The 15257-nt window shown below is 42.4% G+C and overlaps 1 protein-coding gene across 1 annotated transcript in view; it reads right to left on the minus strand.

Moving 5' to 3' along the window:
- Positions 1 to 5502: 5502 nt before the first annotated feature.
- Positions 5503 to 15257, minus strand: part of bcap31 (B cell receptor associated protein 31) — a 33485-nt gene continuing 23730 nt past the window's right edge. The window contains exons 6-8 of the mRNA XM_083769251.1: positions 10958 to 11099; positions 9566 to 9666; positions 5503 to 7590 (exon numbers count right to left, since the gene is read on the minus strand). Of these exons, the coding sequence (XP_083625377.1) occupies positions 7558 to 7590; positions 9566 to 9666; positions 10958 to 11099 (276 nt within the window). The 3' untranslated portion in view covers positions 5503 to 7557. The remainder of the gene's footprint in view (positions 7591 to 9565; positions 9667 to 10957; positions 11100 to 15257) is intronic.

A 15257-nucleotide genomic window follows, 5' to 3' on the forward strand; every position in this document is an offset into this window, starting at 1 on the left:
GATGAGTTCAGAGAGGTAGAGGGGGGCCTGGTTATTGAGGGCTTTGTAGGTGATGGTGAGTATTTTGAAATCAATGAACTTGGGGACTGGGAGCCAGTGGAGTTCACGGAGGACGTGTGTGATGTGGTTCCTGGATCGGGTTCTGGTGAGCAGGCGGGCAGCGGAGTTTTGAACGTACTGTAGTTTTTTGAGAACCTTGGTGGTGACGCCATACAGGAGGCTATTGCAGTAGTCGAGTCTGGATGTGATGAAGTTATGAATGTAGGCCTAATGATTTGAACTTTCATGGCAATTTGAATCGCTCTGGATTTAGAGCTGCTAAATGCCTAAATTGTACATTGTATTGCATAGTCATCCCCAAACACAACATCCGAGATGTTACCCTGTTGTCGGGTTGCATGGGAGGAATCAGAGGAACCGGAAATTGTTCGATCACATTTGGAACCGTTTCCAGAACCGGTTTATCGCAGTCAGAGCCGGTATGTTGACTTCCGACTTCACGTCTGCTATGCAACCAGTGGTTCTCAAACATTTTAACCCCTTTTGATGTTTTAACTAAGCATTATATTATACTTTAGCTATTGAAAAATAGCAGATAGTATGAAAGAAAGTTATATAATTTTTTACCTTGCCCGTGGTCGTGACCTTACCTTGTCAGGTAAGGTCACCAAGTTTCATGGAAATCATCCATTAGGGGCAGACATTTAGAGGGGCAGGTGCTCAAGTGAAAAAAAAGGGCACCTTGTGCAGCGCGTGGAACAAGCTCTTAGCGTGGCATTCGGTGCCGCTCTATGAGCTTGTAGATCTGCTATTGTTCAACAGCTTAAGCATAACATAATAATGCTTAAAACACCAAAAGGGGTTCCCGCCCCAAAATGGGGAACCATAGTGCTGTACACTCAGTAAGCAATTACAAAATACAAAGAGTAAAACAATAAACAACAGACAGGGGGAAGAAACACAGACCACAACAGTGGTAAAGTTCAAAGGAAGGAAGCTAAATGATAGTTTGGTTGGCTTGGAAGCATTGTGCAATGGTTTGTATAGGATGAGTAGTCTTTATAAATGTATTATGGATAGGCACACAAGGTGCAGACAGTCCAACTCGTGAGCAGTTCATGTATTTTAAAATATTGTTTGAGGAACAATTATAGGTTATATTTAAGTGATTTATTCTATTACTATTGTAAAACCTTTTGCCGGTATGTGATTTATGGTTTGGCATGTGACAGTTAATACATGTTTATAGTCATTGACTATATAATCACCGTGGGATGTTTAACCCCAGGAACATGTGAGAATGTCCTGTGCATTCAAACAATGTTGCTTGAACATCAAACATAATTTCCTATTCAAGCTGTAGGGGGGGTTGAAGGTATTTTTCTTTAACCTATTTCCAAAGTTGTATATCTCAAATTTGAATTTAGTTACATGTTGACAACTGTAAATGTCACTGCTCCTGAAAAGATCACCAAGGTTTACGCTACAAGTCAACTACAATATGTTACAATACAACACTATAATTATAATAAACTTTATTTAATATTGTACCTTTTTAGGCACAAAGTGCTTAACAACATAAAATCAACTGTGAACTAGAAATGTCGCAATTTTGGAAAAATTACAAAGTGTGGTTGCCGCAATCGCTTATAGGCTCCTCTCACGAATTGTGTTAGCCAATTACAATGTCACGTCAACCCTGTGATCATGTGTAAGTAATTTAAGGGGATTTATCCCCCAAAAAACATTTTTCTGCAACAAATGGTTACACGTTTTGCATTTGCGCGCCCCCCTATGGATGAAAATCCCCTATATGGAGGAAAATGTAATTGCTTTTAGCTCTAGGATTAAACCGTCCGCGACATCTGATATCGGGGAAAACGTAAAGTGGGCTGTTATAGCGCCACCATGAAATTACTGATGTACTGATTATTATTACTAATTACTCTTCAATTAATTCCTCCCCTCCAATTCTGTAAATATGGCGCTTACGGTCTCAGAGGGAAATAATACTTAAATTGGAGCCTTAAAAGGAACCCTGGGTGATAAGACTTATAGGGCTTTAAACATTATACTTGCCCTCTAGAACTAAAATTTTAAATGTAAAACACATGTGACATCTTATTCACTTTAAAAATAAACTAGAACTGCACTCTGTCGAGTGCCTACTTGCTTGTTGCACACAAGTAGGCCTACTAGTGTGCAAGCAGAGCGTGCAAGTGCTGTAGACCGCTACAAACTTTCAAATATTGGCCTCACATATTTAATTATTAGATTTAGCTATTTGCTACGTACCTTGCTTCAGGAGGAAAAAAAGTTGTATTTTTAACTATGGTAAAATCGTCTTTCTCTAAAGAAAATATAGTTCCATCCTTTTAGAAGTGTCTAGGATCCACAAAAAAATAAGTCATGGATATCAGATAAAACTAGATAAAGTGCCAATCGGCACAGGTCTCCACCAGGATTCTTCCTCAGCCTAGTGGGAATATGCGTGCACAGTTTCATCGCAATCGGACGCTGCGTTGAGGAGTTGTGGCCATTTGCTACTCCTGAAAACTGTAGGAGCCAATCGTGGCCAATCAGGATGGAATATGAGAAATCAAAAAACCTGTCTTGATCACATGACTATGGAGATCATGTGTAACGATTTGCGTGAAATTTGGATAAAATCTGAAGGAGTAATAATAGAAAATGTGTTTTACATATGTCGGCCTCCTGGTGGCGCTATAAAGAGCAGATGTGAAAAATTCCAGGCAAAGGTTTTTCCTTGGCCTCTAGGGAGTTGGCATACAAAGTTATCCACAGATCCGTGCAGTTAGAGGTAAAAACACTTTTGGGCCAGTTATAGCGCCACCTTGAGGCTGAGTTGAAATTGTTCATGTGGCATTTTGTCCTCGGCCTAGTGGGAATGTGGGTGCACAATTTCACGGAAATCACGCGATGTGTTCATGATTTGCAGCATTTTGTTTGAAACTGAGCACTCCTGTGAATTTTGGAAGCCAATCTTAACCAATCAGGATGGAGTCTGAGAAATCTGAAAGACCGGTTTCGTTGAATGGCTCTAGAGAGACTGTGTACCAATTTGCGTGATGTTTGGACAAAATCTGTAGGTGTACTGTGCAAAAACTTGTTTTGCACAAAGCAGCCTCCTGGTGGCGCTATAACAGGCCGTTCTGGAAAGTTTGGGGCAGAGGTTCATGGTTGGCATCCTGGGAGTGTGTGTGCAAAATTTGGCATCGACCGGGTTAACGGTGGCCGAGATTAGCTGCTCACGGACGGACACACGGACGGACGGACGGACGGACACACGGACGGACGGACACACGGACGGACGGAGTGCAAAACATACTCTCCCCCATGCCTTCGGCTGGTGGAGACAAAAATGTGTTGTCACGTATACATATATACTTGTGTTGTACTCTTTCTAATATGTTTTTATTTTGAATTATTTCAATGGAAATATCTTTTTTAATAACAAACATCACCCCCCAACTGTATCATTTTCTGTCATTCCTGATTATATTGTAATTCATGTTCATTTCTCTTAATGTAAATGTAAAGTTATTATGATTATTTAGGTGTGTTACAGTAAAAGCTATTAGATCCAACATTTCAAGTTGGGAATCTGAGTTTATATCCTCTAAATGTGCTAGGTAACCTCTGACGTTTAACAATCCAATTGTTAATGAATGATGTAATGGTAATTGGAACTTTGGAAGCTAATCTTAGCCAATCAGGATGGAGTCTGAGAAATCTGTAAGACCCGTTTCGTTGAATGGCTCTAGAGAGACTGTGGACCAATTTGCGTGATGTTTGGACAAAATCTGTAGGTGTACTGTCCAAAAACTTGTTTTGCACAAAGTGGCCTCCTGGTGGCGCTATAACAGGCCGTTCTGGAAATTTTGGGGCAGAGGTTCATCGTTGGCATCCAGGGAGTGTGTGTGCAAAATTTGGCATCGACTGGGTAAACGGTGCCGGAGATTAGCTGTTCACAGACGGAAGGACGGACGGACACACACGGATGGACGGACGGAGTGCAAAACATACTCTTCGGCCTGGTGGAGACAATTAGTTGGCCTCATTAGGCCCACTGGCAGAGCCTGACCAGAGCCTTTTGTGGTGGTTCTGGAGACCCGTGGGTCCGACCGACTCGATACCTGGCACTGCACTCCCTGTGGGGGTGTGGAACATGTGTGTCGAACGTGAAGTCGCTGGGTCAAGCGGTTCTCGAGTTATGTGCATTACAACCGTAACTCCTGACCAGAGTGGAATCAGAATGTGCCAAGGTTGGCCTCCGGCTGAATGCCAAGAAAACTCAAGTTATCACCTTAACATCCCATCAGAGCATCCACCTCTAACAACAACAGAAGGCACTGCTTTGAAGGAAGTCAATGACTTCAAGTACCTGGGCTCATGGGTCAACTCAACCGAACAAGACCTGAAAGTGAGGAAGGCACTTGCATGGAGGGCCAGTGTATGGAACTCCAACCTCCCCTGTCAAACCAAACTCAGCTTCTTCTACGCAACGGTAGAGTCTGTTCTCCTATACGGCAGTGAATGCTGGACCATGAAGCCAACCCTGCAGAAGTCTCTCGATGGGTGCTACACCAGAATGTTGCGTGCAGTACTCAACATCAACAAGAGCACACATGTTACCAACACAAATCTGTAATATGGAATGCCAAGGGTGAGCCAGAAAATAGCAGCCAGGAGAATGAGACTAGCAGGACACTGCTAAAGACACCAAGAGCTGCCAGCCAGTAAACTAGTGCTGTGGGATCCAACACACGGGCACCGGTCACGAGGACGTCCCACGCTAACATACGTGGATGTACTCAAGAACGACGCAGGAGCGCAAAGTACCAACGAACTGGCCAGATGTATGGAGAACCGGGATGACTGGAAACGACGATGGAGGGCTCGTCTGAGGACGACCTAGAGACCGTACACACATACATACAGAGACGTGGCGCATTTATAGTAGGATTTGGCTTTTTGCACAGAGGTTCACTGGGAAAAGGGAATCTGGAGGCCACAGGTTCAAGTCCCAGCTCCAACAGCGTGTCCCTTTTGATTATGACAAGTCAAATGGCTTCAACAGAGTATTGTTGACAACCTAATTTGATCTAGGGTAATATACTGTATAGTATGTCGTCATGTCGTTTCTTAATCGTCGAGAACCATGAAAAACAACATACTATAGTAGTATGTCGTCAAAATCCATGGACTATAGTCTACAGGTTTTTCATGGTTTGACGAAACCATGACGAAAAATGAAAACCATGAAAAACATAGCATGTCGTTCCTCATGGTTTGTCGATATGAATATCATGAAAATTACGTTAGTAGGCCTATGTCAACTTTCAAGGTTTTCAACATCATACTATAGTGGTTTGACAAGACATTACGAGAGAAATTATGAAAACCATCTGTGTGGGCATGTTTAATTCTAGCAAAGAATTACTCAAGACAAAGCAGTACAGCAAATAAGATGTACCAGAGTTTTTGTGATCTTACCCAAGAAGTTTAATACATAACCTTTTAAACGATATGCTTTGAAACACTTTGACAGCCAGCAGTGACCGAGTAAGCAAAAGAACTTTATTTTTCACATGTTTTTTTTCTTTGTCACATTCAACAGATCAACCTGCGAGGGGAGGAACCCAACAAATGACACACCTCTTTTCTCGTTGAACTTCTAAGCGAAAGTATTTCTTCAGGGTTAAGAGAGTTGTGTCATTACCATTGAAATCTTTACTAGAAAACCCCAACCCCCCATAACCGTCACATTAGCCCCACAAACCGGAAGGAACCATTCTTAGTGGAAAAAATATAAAGATGTCAAATTCGTATCTCAGTGGTTCTCACAGTGGGGTTCCAAGGAAACCTCAGGGTTTCTTTACAGAGTGTTCCAAATGGACCCCCCCCCAACAGAACCAAATTGTCCCATAAGGTTCTGTTTTTAGCCTCTCAAGAGTTATGTCAGCATTGAAATGACCGGTAACACATTTGAGAACCACCGTCGTATCCAATGGACAACGAAAACAAACAACACTGAAATAACCAAAACAACGAGCAGAAATCCAGAGACACTTTGGAGGTATTTGTGAGACCGGGAGGAGTCGTCAACCGACTTGAATGCAAGTCGAGGTCAACTACATCGGAGGAGACTAGTTAACAGTTTATTCTTTGAGCGGGTTCATTACAATCCTGAAACTTGTGCCCTGTGGTTCAATAACCGGTTACCACAACACAGCCCACCTCCCAAGAAAATGAAAACCACCGTTTAACTAGAAAATTAACAAAGAAAGGCCTAGTTTCATGTAAACATGCTGTTGATTTGACAAACACCCTCCTGCACACAAATCACTGTATAATAACGACGAAGATTACAAGTTATTCAAACAAAACCAAAAACACAACAAACCGCCATTTTTAAATCTTTTGAAACCTAGTTTTGAAACCTACTAATGAAAATGTTTCAGGTGTAGTCTCAACGACGTGTCATGGACGTGAGGTTGCAGATTTACAATTTATTTGCCGCGCGGCACAATTGCACGAAGAAGCATGAATGAAAGCGTTTACAATGTTGTCTCATCGGTCTGGGATAACCCCTTAACCCATTTTGGGGCGGGAACCCCTTTTGGTGTTTTAACCGTTATTGAAAAATAGCAGATCTACAAGCTCATAGCGCTACGAGCTTGTAGGCCTACCATTTTAACGGATGAGAAAATGTGATAAGCATTTAAGCCGACGATACAATGAAGATTGCTTGCATGTAAGGAAAATAACCTATTTTAATTCACAGAGACATACATTGTGTATTCTCAATTTACAGATGAATTTAGGAGATTTGTCTACCGATAACACCAGTAATTTAATTGACCACAGCATAAAGTGTAAAGTGGTGTTAGCGCCATGGAACAGAGACGGCATTACAATCACTTTGACAGATTGGACCCAAATTGTATTGAAATGTAAATAAGTTGCAGAGGCATTATCCAATTGTGTAACAATGTCCTATCCTGACGACAATTAAACACTTGGATAATGTTTAGCAAAGGTTTGCCTGATTTATACTTGGTTTTTATTTGTGTCGCGCGCACACACACACACCGCAAATACCCTGCGAGCTTGTAGATCTGTGATTTTGGGGTCGTGCGACACCGCTTAAATCAGGCACTAGTATTCAAATCCATTACTGCTGCTCGTTCATTCTTAAACGTTGATGAAAACCAGGCGTGGACCGTGGTCAGAGCGGAATGGAATGCAAAGTGGAACAATAACAAGTGTCTTTTCTTATGTCATTTCAAGTCCAAATTTCCATGCGGTGACAAATTAAAGACAGGCTGGAATCATTTAAATCCTGTTCAAGCAGGTTCATAATACAGTACAATACACCCTCACGCCAACCAATCACAACGCCTCGCTGTGATGACATCAGCAGACACGGAGTGATGTCAGCATCGCGGCAAGGTGCTGATTGGGGGAGACGGTGATGGAAGGGCGGCGATGGGTTATGGATATAAGAACGATGTCTCGGCGACTTTGGTCTCTTCAGTTTGATTTCTTGTCCTGCTCACTGCCAGCCTAGAGAGAGAGAGCGACAAAGTATTTCAATTTGAAGTTATATAAACATACATACACACACACACACACACACACACGACGTATGCATGTGTGTAGGTGTCAGTATGAGAGGGAGACAGTGTGTGTACGTTATTTGTCCTTCCGTTTGAAATCCAACTGCGCGCGTTCGTGCGCTATGAGCTTGTAGGTCTGCTAATTTTTTTTAATCGTGAAAATGTGGCACAAATCTTTGAATATATATATTCTTTCAGAGTGAACGTTTTTAACTCAAATCTTTGCTTCTGGGGGGGGGGGGGGGGGGGGGGGGGCTGTTTTCAGATGAGGGTCGGCGGCCAAATACATATAATTCTGGGGGTCCTTGACATGAAACTGTTTGAGAACCACTGACATACAGTGGAAACATGGGGTTTTTCAGAACGACTGACATACAGTGGAAACATGGGGTTTTTCAGAACGACTGACATACAGTGGAAACATGGGGTTTTTCAGAACGACTGACATACAGTGGAAACATGGGGTTTTTCAGAACGACTGACATACAGTAGAAACATGGGGTTTTTCAGAAAACTGTCAGGATTTAGAAGACATTTGTATAGAATCGTTCCCAGGTAAAAATGGGTTAAATAATTCTAAACACTCACAAGTGAGTTTGTAGACTTTCGCTATTCTACAATGCAACAAGAAGTATGTTACTTATTGAAAGTTCAAATATAATCAATGAATCAGGTGTGAAAACAAACTATTCTGATTCCTTGTCATACAAGTAATGTCAAAATAAAGAGTCCAGCCCCCCCCCCCCCCCCCACACACACACACAATACAACAGTAGAAGACTGGTTGTATTGGTCAGCTGAAGAATGATACTGTGCTGGACTTTCTTGATAAACTTAAGCTGATAAGCTTAACAGGAAACATCACACACACACACACACACACACACACACACACACACACACACACACACACACACACACACACACACACACACACACACACACACACACACACACACACACACACACACACACACACACACACACAGAGTAAATTAACTCACCATTGTACAGTATTGTTTTTGGCCAACATTTTTAATTGCTTGACGGTACATGTGATTCTCACACACTTTTCCCAATGGAGTTTGTTCATCCTGACTCTCCCAAAATGTCAAAGGTTGAACAACACACACACGCGTGCGTGCATGCGCACACACACACACACACACACACACACGCGCGCGCGCGTGTGCGAGAGAGAGAAAGAGAGAGAGAGAGAGAGAGAGAGAGCGTGATCTTTCCTGTTAAGCTTATCAGCTTAAGCTTATCAAGAAAGTCCGGCACATTATCATTCTTCAGCTGACCAGTGTGTGTGTGTGTGTGTGTGAGTGTGAGATAGAGGGGTGTGTGTGTGTGTGTGTGTGTGTGTGTGTGGCACGGATCAGATTGAGGCTGGATTTGGCTGCCAGTGTAAATGGCCCCCAAGAGCGCAAAAATCACATTGCTGGTAGAAGGAGCACTTCAGCGTCAGTCTTTAGCATACAAATGCATGACAGAAAAGCACTAACATCTCAACAAAACACTTTCTGTGGCCCGTCGGGCAGAAACCAGCTAACTCCAAATTGGAAGTTTTTCAGGAAAAAAAAAGAAAAGAAAAGAAATCCAGGAAATTTAGAAAACCTTGTATATTTTAAAACAAAGCAATACTGCCTTATCAAAGTTATTGTGACTTTATATAATTATTGACAGAGGAGGGGGGGGGGGTGGAGTTAGCTGGTACAGTCGACAGTTTGAGGATCCAAAGGAGTAGCTATTTTTTTTAGAAACACTTAAATACATTTTCATTTGTTCAATATTTTTTATGATTTTTTTTATAAAAGGACTTAGCTGGTTTCTGCCAGACAGCAAGGATACGTAGTTAGGTACTGTATGTGGGATGTGCATTTGGTGTGTGTGTGTGTGTGTGTGTGTGTGTGTGTTACCAGTAGTTTGTCGTGTTCTCCCAGCAGTCGGTCATATTCCACCGTCAGGTTCTCAGCTTGTTTCTTCATGGCCTGAACATCACTGTCTGACTTCTGAAGACCTGCGCACGCACACACGCACATGCACACGCGCACACACACACAAACACACACACACACAGACATACACACACACATGCACAACTCAGGCAAGGTGCAAGACTCGCTCTTATAAGTTACGTTTAATAAGTATGTTGCTTCTCTGCTTCAGTGCCAGCTGCCAGGCACAGCAGCGTGTCTCTCTCTAGACAACTAACTCCATGCAGGTAAAAATGGGTTAACCCATTCTGACCTGAGATCAGATTCTAAAAGTGTCTTTGATTTTTTCAAAAATAGCAGACCTACAAGCTCGTAGCGCGCCACTCGGTGGCGCGCTATGAGCTTGTAGATCTCCAGGTCCCCCAGGTTGATTCTATATCCCCTCCCAACACGACAGTGGTCCCCCCCCCGGTTGAAAAGTAAATACAGTTATAATCATGGTTCAAGTCGTGCTGCCCTCGCGCCTACTGTACCTGCCCAAACAGACCAATAAGATATAGCAATTGCCATGCAGTTAAGAGAGCCGTTTGGAGCAGAGTGGTCTTGGGGTCAGTGTGACGTGAAAACGTTGATTTGCGGTGCACTCGCAGATTGATTTTTAATATATATACGCTCTCGCACTCGCACGCAAACTGTGCTCAAACTCACCCAGCTGTAGTTTGTGGACAGTTACTGTGTGTGTGTGTGTGTGTGCAGCTGGCAGGCACTTTGCAGACAGATGGCATCATTACGCTCCGTCAGAAATATCGCTCCGGGTGCCACCACACATCGACACGACACGACCCCCAACCCCCCCAAAAAAAACGGATTTGCAATGAATCACACAGGTTGCCCCATTTGGTTTCCCGAACAGTATTTTGACGAAAAGCTACACGTTTGCCCCGTCAGCTCGTTAAAACCCATTTTGGGGCCGGGAACCCCTTTTGGTGTTAGCGCTACGTTATGATTTAGCTATTGGAAAAATAGCAGACCTACGAGCTCACGAGCAGACCTATGAGCTCGTAGCGCGCCACTGGCTACGAGCTCATAGGTCTGCTCGTGAGCTCGTAGGTCTGCTATTTTTGAAAAATCCAAGAACGACTGACACAGCAAACATGGCTTTTTCGGAAAACTGTCAGGATGTAGAAGACATTTTTTTTAATCTGATCTCAGGTCAGAATGGGTTAACCCATCGAAGAATGACTGACATTTTTTTAAGAATCTGATCTCAGGTCAGAATGGGTTAATCAGACCAGTTTGTGTCCAGTGGAAACCTCGTGATGAATCTGATCTCGGGTCAGAATTTGTTTTAAGGTGTCTCGCCGCGCCGCGTACCTTTCTTTGTGGCGTTCAGCTCCTCTCGCAGGGCCTTCAGCTCTTCTCTCAGGGAGAGGTTCTCCTCCTCCAGGTCTCCTTGTCCTCCTCCCTTCTTCTTCCCCCCGGCGTCTGGAAGCTCCACGCCAGCATCTCTGAGTTTCTACACACACACACACAGGAGAGAGACGTACGATCGATCAGTTCCAATGTGAGAAATCAGTTCAATGAGAGAGCGGTTCAGTGCGCAATATTTGATAGGTTGGGAATCTTGGGATGGCTTTAACCCATTTAGGCCGACCTCGACCTCAAAAAAAAAAAAAATCACACCCATGTGAACTGAGTGTGAAGTCGAGGCAGCATTCTCTCTCTCTCTCTCTCTCTCTCTCACAACAGCGCCCCCTACTGGTACTCAATATACTGAACACAGACATTGCTGTTCCTTGGAGTGGTTGCACCACTCAAAAAAAATCTCCAGTTTTCGGAAATAAATATTTTCACGACTTTTCAAAAAAGATAGCAGACCGAGCTTGTAGGTCTGCTATTTTTCAACAGCTAAATTATAACTATATATTATATATATATATATATATATAAATATATATATAAATATATATATATATATTATATACTATAATAATATATATTATTATGTGTTGCATAGTACTGTATTTTTGCATGTCATTAAATGCTCCGATGACTTGAAAATGAAGGATCACAAGTCTTTCTTGGGTTTTTTTTTTTTTTTTTATCCTCTTAGCAGACCTTGAGTTCAATGTGAGAACTCCGTTCAATGAGAGATGCACTGACACCACACAGCGTATTCACCACCCCCGGGGGAAGTTGTGATTTGCTCTCGTTCACTGCAATGCAATTTGCGGCATTTCCAAAACAATATTGCACAGAGTAGCGATTATCAAACGTATTTGCAATGCCATACGTTGAAAAGATCTGTTGCCCGTGGACAAGGCACGCTACCTCCGCAAGTTAGATATTATCGGCATAGATGTTTGTCCGTATGCGAATAAGGATTGGAATAAGTTGCATTGGCAGCCATAGAAAATTCTTACCCTGGGCTAAAACCGGATGTGACGTTTTTGGGCGTTCCTGTCTTATGTGGTGTCAGTCTATTGGCTCAGTATGAGAGAGAGAGGAGTTGAGAAATCAGTTCAAAAGATAGAATGGTTCAACATGAGAGAGAGAGAGAGCGAGAGATCAGTCAAAATTAGAGTGTGGACTTTTCTTAGTTACCTCACTACATTATATATCTGTCATACAATGATGACATAGTGGCCTGAGCCCAGCTGACCCCACCAGCAGAGACGGACAGGTGTTCATACCAAACACTCCTAACGAACGTCACACACCCCTCAGCCAGAGACACCAGCTGCACTGTGTGCACGCGTGTGTGTGTGTGTGTGTGTGTGTGTGTGTGAGAGAGTTGTTACTATACTCAAAAAATGTGCCCACAAGTATAGTGTTTATATTAGAAAATGTCACAAAACAAAAATAAGCCATTCATAATCATATTGCTGCCACATTCTGAAATGTTGTCCTCACAAGTATAGTAAAAGAAACGTGTTTGTGTGTGTGTGTGTGTGTGTGTGTGTGTTGTTACTAAACTCAAAAAATGTGCCCACAAGTATAGTATTTTATATTCGAAATGTCACAGAACAAAAATAAGCCATTCATAATCATATTGCTGCCATTCTGAAATGTTGTCCTCACAAGTATAGTAAAAGAAACGTGTGTGTGTGTGTGTGTGTGTGAGTGTGAGAGAGAGAGGGTAACAGAGATAGAGCCCACACCCACACAGAAACCAACTGGTGTAAATACCAAACATCTCCACTCCAATCATGTTACACGCATGCCAGCTGTCAGCCTTTACACGTGTGGAAAGCACCTACAAGTCTACGGACAGACAAAGGCTTAAAAGCATTATGTTCTACTTTAGCCTATTGAAAAATAGCAGATCTACAAGCTTGTAGGTCTGCTATTTTTTTAAAGTCGTGAAAATGAGGCTTTGAATACATATTTCAGAGCGAACATGTTTAACTAAAATATTGGCTTCTGGGGGGGGGGGGGGGGGGGTGGGGTGTCCCTGGAACTACATATTTTCAGTTGGGGGGTTTGCGGCTAAATACAGATAATTCTGGGGGTCCTTGACATGAAAAAGGTTGAGCACCGCTGACACAGAAACATGGGTTTTTCAGATTTTTTTTTGGATTTTAGAAGCCTTTTTTTTTTTTTTTATCGGCCTCAGTCCAAAATAGGTTATTTTACAATCCATCGCATGAGGGGTCTGTCTTGCCACAGATAGAGCTCGTCCGTTAGTGTTGCCTTGCTAAAAAGGGGCTACTTTGTGGTAACAATCCTTGGTATGATTATAGTGTACGTGTGTGTCTTTTTGACAAGAGACAAAGACAAAGACGTAGCATTTTACCTCTAACAAACCTTGTTCCCAGGCTGGTAACAACCAGGGTTTAAATGGTTAACTAAAACTAGGCTTTCCAAAAAAAAAAAAAAAAGGGAAAGTTTAACTTGTGTATTTACAACGCTCAACTACAATCAGAGAAAATGTCATCAGTTTTGTTCTGTCAAAAATCTTCAATAGCAAAAATGTAAAAAAAAAAAGTCCCTCGTTCAATGCTCAATGTCTGCCAAGGACTTAATTAACTATTTTTTATCAACTCCCACAGCGCCATTAACGCCTTTTTAAAACGTGTATAACGTTTTTTTTTTCTTTTTTTCCTTTAATTAAAATTAAATATTCTTTTTTTATAGAAACTGACAGTCCGGGCCTTTTTGCGCCCCCTAGTGGCGATGGAAGAGTGTTAATGCCGGTTAATGCAGATTACGACACTAAACTACAAACTTATAAAAACTGAACTCTTAACATCAATTAGCCAATGAACGCCTTTTAAAATCATGAAATTGAAAACAAAACATCAAAATGAAATAAAATACGCAAAGAAAAAAAAAAACTTAAGGCAGAACACATCTATAGGGCGGAACTTCAATGGTCATTCGGTTAGCACTGCAGTTTATTAAAACACCTGAATAATATGCTTATCGGCACACACACACACACAGTAGGGGTTGAATGAGGGCAGCAGGTGCATCATCTACGTTACCATGTGGGTGGGGTGTGCGTGCGTGCGTGCATGCGTTTGCTTGCTCTCGTGTGTGTGTGTGTGTGTGTGTGTGTGTGTGTGTGTGTGTGTGTGTGCGTGTTTATTGGGTTAGGTCGTAAAGGCTTCCTTTACCATCCATGGGACAGTTTTAGGGCGAGGCGCGTCACGTGCTGTTCCCCGAGGTTTCAAATCTCAGCAGCCCACTGTTGTTCCTTCTATTCATCTTTATCCGTCCGGTCATCTCTCGGGCCTTTCAAATGTTCTTTTATATACATTGCGTTTATTCTATGCTCTCTCGTGTATTGAATAGGTGTTTCCTATCGAGGAGATATAGGTGTTTCCTTTTGTGCCATCTCTTTTCTTTCTTTTACTGAATTGAAATGTTCCTTTATGATGTGCTTTCATTGCTTAATGTTTTGCGTAAAGCACAATGAATGTCCTTGTTGCTCGCTGAAACGTGCAATACAAATAGACTTGCCTTATTACCTATATCAGGGGTCGGCAACCGGCGGCTCTAGAGCCGCATGCGGCTCTTGAGCACTCCCCTGGTGGCTCTCTGTAGCATTACAAAAAATCGATGAAAATGTATAAAGTTTATTTTTTCACATTTTTATTTTTCATTTATGGTTTCTGTAGGAGGCAAAACGTGACAGAAACATTCTTAAGTTTCCCAAATTTGTAAAAATGTGTAGAATAAATATTAAGTTTCAATAATGTCAACTAAAATTCGCGTCATAGCATGCGACGCATGCTGCGCGCCAGACACTATTATAAACAAACCGGTGGGTGTGTGAGGCTGGTGCCTGCTACGCTATGGCTTCTACAGGGAGAAAAAGAAAGATAGCAGACGAAAACAGAGGATTTAACAATTCGTGGACAGACGCTTATGCCTTCACAGCCAATGCAGATGGATTTCCTGTATGCTTGATCTGCAGTAGCCCATGACGCAACAGCAGCCTGTTTTCGCAATCGCAGTCCAAACGTGTATATAAACATTCCGATTTCAAATATAAGGTCCTCGCCACATGTGCCACGGGGGTTAGAAATTTGCTGGTACAGTGATTAGCATTGCTGCATCCCGCGTTGTTTAATAAAAAGCATTTTTATCCGAGCGCCCCGGCTACTTTTCTCAAACGGGGTTGGGAAATCCACAGTTGCACACCGGTTGGGGGCGCGTAGTTGAAAGC

This window comes from Protomyctophum parallelum (assembly GCF_964188405.1).
Source record: "Protomyctophum parallelum genome assembly, chromosome: 7".
Lineage (NCBI taxonomy): Eukaryota > Metazoa > Chordata > Actinopteri > Myctophiformes > Myctophidae > Protomyctophum > Protomyctophum parallelum.